Source organism: Arachis duranensis, unplaced genomic scaffold (genome assembly GCF_000817695.3).
Source record: "Arachis duranensis cultivar V14167 unplaced genomic scaffold, aradu.V14167.gnm2.J7QH unplaced_Scaffold_165934, whole genome shotgun sequence".
NCBI classification, from domain to species: Eukaryota; Viridiplantae; Streptophyta; class Magnoliopsida; order Fabales; family Fabaceae; genus Arachis; species Arachis duranensis.
In genome coordinates, this window is record NW_026264258.1 from 663,444 (window position 1) to 670,281 (window position 6,838).

At 28.8% G+C, this 6,838-nt stretch overlaps 1 protein-coding gene across 1 annotated transcript; it reads right to left on the reverse strand.

The window, feature by feature from the left end:
• Nucleotides 1-256: 256 nt before the first annotated feature.
• On the reverse strand, nt 257-4,888 carry LOC127743935 (protein PIN-LIKES 3-like). Its single transcript, XM_052256167.1, has 11 exons — nt 4,744-4,888; nt 4,019-4,201; nt 3,788-3,867; nt 3,574-3,698; nt 2,858-2,979; nt 2,440-2,637; nt 2,249-2,341; nt 1,888-1,988; nt 1,430-1,482; nt 737-922; nt 257-495 (listed from the first exon to the last, which is right to left on the reverse strand). The coding sequence occupies exons 2-11, from the start codon at nt 4,151-4,153 to the stop codon at nt 371-373; spliced, it is 1,218 nt and encodes a 405-aa protein (XP_052112127.1). The 5' UTR covers nt 4,154-4,201; nt 4,744-4,888; the 3' UTR covers nt 257-370.
• Between the last annotated feature and the right edge of the window lie 1,950 nt (nt 4,889-6,838).

Genomic DNA, 6,838 nt, shown 5'->3' on the forward strand with positions numbered 1-6,838 from the left:
GTTTGGGTAATTTTTACGAAAAATCCTTTTTTCAAGTGACTTTTTGTAAATATCTTTTAAAAAAGTAAAAATAATTTTATATTTAGATATCTTATATAAAAATATCTTTTTATTTAGTAATAATATTTGAATATAATAATATAAACATATTTTTGTATTTATTTATTATGTTAAAAACATTTTTTTAAATAAAAAGATCTTAAAAAAAATGTAAATTATAGCTTCTAAAAAAAGATGTTTTTTTCCTAGTAATAAAGTTTTACAATAGAACAAAATTTCTTTAAGCCGAGATAGTGAAAACTTGTGGGAAAAAAAACTATAAAAATGAAATAATTAATAAAAATGAAATAATTATTATATGAATACAAAATCAGGCAACTAGCCACATGAAGAAGGTTGACCAAAGAGTAACAGCAATTGAAGCCAAAGCATATGTCCATAGCATGATTACAGAGCATTCACTTTCACCTGATCCAAACAATTGAGCCATAGTTCCTAACAATGTGGACTCATGGTTAGTTATCTCTAAAAGTTTCACACGCAGTTGATTCTTTGTATAAAATAGAATTAGTGTTACATTTCAAAAAATACATGAATATCAATCAAATATAACATTATCTCAATTTAGAAGAAAAAAAAGTTAATGTATATTTTCATAATCTAATTTTGGAGAATATTATTAGTATGATAATGAATAAAATTGGTAATTAAAAAGTAGGAATAAATGTGTGTGTACCTATATTCATAGCTGGTGGAAGTGAATATTGAAGAAGTAGCACAAATTGAAATAAGGGATCTGACTGAACCAAACCCAAGTGTATTGCTCCTTTAACAACCACAACACCCAAAAGTGGCAGAAAAATGTACCGAACTACAATAATTCCCACAATCGTCCATAATGGAGTACTTGCTCCCCTTAAGCCTGGACAATGCATTCATAACACTAATTTAAAAAAAATAATCATGTAGTATACATCACGTATGAATAAGTCACTGTGTCTAAAAACCAACGAGTTATAATTCAAATGACATAGTTTTCCTCCTCACCCAGAAGTTTCGGATTCAAGTTTCACTCTTAACTTTGAGGGTAAAAAAAAGTCACTGTATAGAACAATTTTTGTTTGAAAAATTGGTATAGTGTAAAAAATAACAATAAATAAAGATTTAGTTCCTTAGAGAGATTTTTATAATTTCACAACAATTTTCAATCAATCTCCTATAACTAATAACACTTTTAATTAAATTCCTATATTACACAAATATTTTTCAATTAAGTATCGCTTCTTGGGAGATTTAATTTTATACTGTACAAGTTATATTTAATATAGAAATTTATTTAACCCAATAAAATAAGCTATGTATATAAGAAACTAAACTACCATTGCAATTTACACCAAAAAAAAAACTACCATTGCAATTAATAGTGTACCTTTGAGTAAGTTTGCACCCATTATAAGTGTGACGGTTGGAATGGCTGCATCACTGAAAATTGAAAATGAGATGTATTCTTTAGAATCCCAGAGACAAAATAATGGCACAAAATTACTTAGACAACATATAATTAAGAAAATAGAAAGTGCATGCATTAGTTAAAGTTCACCTCTATTTAAGGGTTACATACATAATACATTTATATAAAAACTAAAGTAGCTGTTTAGTTATTCTTTGAACTTTTGGAACATGCAAAAACATGTAAGAAAGTTACTTTTTTCCTTTTAGTTATGTAAGGATCACAACTTGCATATATAGAGAAGCAATTTTTTAAAAAAAAAAGTGAGTGCATGGATCAAACAATATTAAAGTGGTTTAAAAAAAAATGGTATGTATATTATTTTAAACATAGACTTATAATTTAAGATCGTGATGAGCAAGTTTTGAGAGGCATACCCCAACATGGATACAGAGTCTTCAACCACACGAAGTGGAGCATCACTTCCAATCAATACATTTCTTAATTGGGGAATTAAACCAATCATAAAGCCACAAATCTAAAAAGAAAAAAGAGAAAAACAAAACAAAATATTGAATACTTTTCTTTAGAGACTCATATAACTTATGATAAAAAACCACAACATCTAATTCAAGGGGTTTCTCGCATTATAAACTCATTACTCTTTTTTGTTTTCTTCAATGTGAGACTAACTTTATGTACTCCTCACGCTTACAAACAAAACTAAGGTACTAGTACAGCCTATATTACAAAAATGCATACAAAATATGAATTTTAAGAGAGAATAAAGTGTCATACTGCTCCAATGGTTGATGGTGCAAACATGGATTTCCAATTGACATTGCTTACAATCTTCTCCACTTGGTTCTTTATTCTTTTTGACATTGAAATCTGGAGAAATGACACCAAAATATTATTGTGTGTGAAAATTAACAAAATTTGCTTATCTAAATTAAACTCATGAATATATACAATGTTTTTGTGGCAACCTTGAGTTTTTCCTGAGATTCTGGGGTTGGAAGCAGAATGGTGTATGCATCATCCAATGTGTCTTTTGCAGGATTAAGAGTTTCTGAGTGAGATATCTCCCCTGAAGCCTTCACTCTGTTGGTGCCTTCTTTTTGGAGTCTACTTGATGAAATTCTTATTATGTTGTAAACATAAGACCATAAGAAAACTGCTCCAATCTAAGGTTCCCCAATGAGTAGTAATCAAAATTAGAACAAATTAACCCCTTTGTTTTCTTCATTCATCTTTCTTTCTTTCTTTCATTCTAGAATAGATTCACCAATAAATATTGACAATAGCAAATTCAACATTGACATCAAAGGCGCGTTTGGTAACTATTTCAAGACAGAACACAATGTTTATTTCGAGAATTATACAGATAAAACGACAGTTACATACCGCCATAGAAAGTGTAGCATAAGCCATTCCATATTGATAGCAGAGATCAGGATCTCCAAAAGGACTTCCTTTTTCTTTACATGTGGCTGGAATAATAATTACCAGCAAGTTTCCCAAGTTTCCTGTTTCACATGATGATGAATGAATACATGAAACTTTGAAGCTTAAGTAAGATAAAACAAAATAACAGAAATGACACATTCCAAAGTTTTCATGGGTAACAATAAGCATTATTTGGATGTCCCTTATGAACCAGAAATCTTTGACACCAGTCTCATATTATATTGAAGTAACATTGTTTCCTAGAATTACATATTCTGTTGAAGAATCTGAACAACTTTGTACAAATCAACAGAAAGATATGAGCTCTAATATGATTATAGACATTATCTAACAATATTTCCATTTTGATTATCTAATATTCTCCAATATGCCATGACAGCAGGAGTTCATTTTCTATGGTTGCAAAAGGTTGCATTTGATAACTATCTCAGAATAGAAATACAAAGATATTGTGACACAGAAATTTGTTTAAAGGAGGAGATAGATACAAAAACATGCATAATTTCTCTGTCTTGCAATGAAATTTTCCCAATTTACTTAATTTTTGAACTAAAAGACTTACTAGCCAAAAAGGGTGCCTTAAATATGTATAGTGCAAACACATTAATGTTATAGTGAAAGCATCATAGAGATACATGTATGTATGTATGTACCTGCAGAACAGCAACCTACTATTAGACCTTCAATGTGTTTTGGAGGCCTTGTGATCTTAATCACAATCCATCCTAATCCTGATCCTAATATGAATGTAGCAAGAATGTTGATTGGCATGAACCACCTAATTCACACAACCCAATATGTCAATTCAATTCAACAAACCAATAATAATAATCCTCTAATTAGTTATGATCACAAAACAATACTCACACTAATAGAAAACTCTCCAAAGTAATTGTTTTGGCCAAACTGCTACCAACCAATGAAGGATTGAACACATAAAATACAAGCTGTCACAGAAAATAAGATCAATGCTACAAGTAATTAAAGTTGGCTATCATAAATCATATTTGTGTTTTGTTGGATTACATTATTTAAATACTTTTTAATAATTTCTTTTAGGATTAGCAAGTTACACAGAAACAAATTAATAAAGCTTACATGATTGACTTTCTTCCTTGAATCTTCTCCAAGAATACTAATCTGATCCACTGCAAGAAACAAACCAATTGCAGTAACAAGCAAGACTTTGATCACTGGAAAGGAAGCAACACTAAAGAGCTCCAGAAACCCCATCTATTATTGTCACAAGTTCTTGCACTTTCAACAAGGTGTAATATAATCCTACACACAATAATTCATGTTAAAATAGATTCTGAATTACATTGTTCACATTGAAAATAACAAAACATAACCCCAACAAAAAAGAAGAAACCGACAAGCATTCACATAAGACCAAGCAACCTTTTTATTCCAAATCATATGAACATAAGAGGAACTTCAATGTCTTATTATATGTTGCAGCTAGCAACCATTCAAAACATATTAATTAATGGGGTGCATAAAAAATCTTTTTTTTTTTCTTAATAATAAATTCGTACACAGTAAATTACCAATAAATGCATCTTCCAATGAACTGACACAAACACTGAACACAATGTGACCAACTGACATTGATATGCAGAAGATTAACTGACAATGATACCGTGATATATATATATTTTTAATTATTAATTAAAATATCAATACAAAAGAAACAAAAATATGGGTAGCATGTGATTGATAATTATATATATATATATATTTGATTATGGTTGAACACATGCAATGAAAATAAGAATGAATACGTGCTATAATATGGTGACTGTTAATTGTAGATTCCTCACCTGAATAGGGGCTTCTATCTTTACTTCTTTAGAGAGAGAGAGAGAGAGAAAAATGGTTTTTGCCTTAGCTTGATGGTGTCATAGTGATGGCTGAGATGATAAGGAAGAAGAAAATGGTGTCATGAGAGGAACATTTACGTGTTGCAACAAAACGCTAAGGAGAATAAAAACTATATATAAGGTTTATAGAGAGAATAAAAAACAAAGGAATTTATAAAGAGATATATTTAATTTTGAAACAAAAGTGAGCCATATGATAATGATAAGAACGGGGAATAAAAAGATATATTTAATTTTAATATAAAAATTCAATCACAAAGAAAAAAAAAGAAACAATATAGATATAGAAATATTATTTTGGAAACCATTAAAAAGAAATATTATTATTCTATATATTAAAAATGCTATTCTATATGCACTATCTCCTGGTTCAAACAAATATCTATTTTTAAATTTTTATTTAGAAATTGGATAATAATATAATATCAATCAATTTAAATTTTATTAGTAATTTTATCAAATAAAGAAAAATTACAACCATACTAGGTTTACATTAAAATCGGTCACCAATATATAATACATATTTAAAATAAATTAAATTATATATATATACTTATACATAAATATATAGTGACTAATTTAGTAGATGAGTTTCGACATGCATATATTATTTTTGTAAAAATAAATGTGTTGAAATTATAAAGATAACTTTTACAATTAATTTAGTTTATTTGAAATTAAGATTTTTTCAATCATTTTGTGATGAAAACAGTTAGTTCTTCTACTTCTATGTATGTAATTAAAAATAAAATAAAATGAATATCTCAAATAATTATTACTTAAAAACTATAAATTGGTTTTCTTTTGTGGTTTTAAATTGGCCGTAAATTAATTGTTGTTTTTATTAAGATTGTAAATTCACTAAATTTTGCCCATCAATCTTATACATGGTTAGTTGAGGTTATTTAATTTATAGCCAAATCAATTAAAGAATAATCTTCTTGACTAAGAATTTGGAAAATTGTAAGCAAAAGTAGTAGAATTATTAAATAAAATTATTCAACACGTTGGTCTTCAAGTATTAATTCATTTTCTTTTTCGTATGTAATGGTCTTTAAGATTGTGTATGTTAATAAATAAGATTTGAAAGTTTATTTGGAGATAGATAAAAATAAAAATAAATAAATTATATAACGTGACACATATGGTTTACTATCATAAATTCATAATCATTGTCCCGGTAATTAAGAGAAAAAATAAAGTGACTTTACTAAAGTTATATTATTACCGCTCATTTTTCGAAATACTGCAAAGGAACTTTATAAGTGTGCAATAATATTAGTTCGTCCTACTTTTTTTTTAATATTACGATATCGTCCTGCTAATAATGTACAAGTTCATTGATCATCAACCATAATCAAATTAAACCCTTCTCTGATCAATTGCTTAACGTCATTATCTGATTTAATTTAGAATTAAATTCGGAAAAGAATCAAGTGAGAGAACATAAGATGAGAAGACACCACATCCAACTCAAAATCTTAAGGTGTCAAGTTAATGGGTCTCTCATTTTATAAACTTCTCACTCTTCCATGCTTTCTTAAATGTGGGACTAACTTCAACACTCCTCACACTTGCAACACTAACAATTTCCCCCCTCAAGTGTGAGCATTCACATCAAGCATCACCTCCCCTCTAACTACTCCACCACCATGAATATTCGTACATCACACCGCCGTAAAACACCACAGAACACGCCGCTCGGACCACTTTTGCCGAGAAGACTTTCGATGCTTCACCTTAAATATCCCTTAAAACCACCAGACCGATTAACCATCGGCTCTGATACTACTTGTTAGGCCAGCCGTGGAGAGCTCTCCACGGTTGGCCCAACAAGAACAATTTTAAGTCATTTAAATTAAAAGTCAAAACTCAAAATAATTATAAAACATTAGTGCATGACATGTTATGTAATTATGTTATGAATTTTTAAAAAGAGTCTCACATCGAAGGGTTAACATATGAAAAAGAATTTTATAAGACATTCAAGTCTCTCAATATGTATAAATTAACTTTTGTTATGATAATTTGCTAT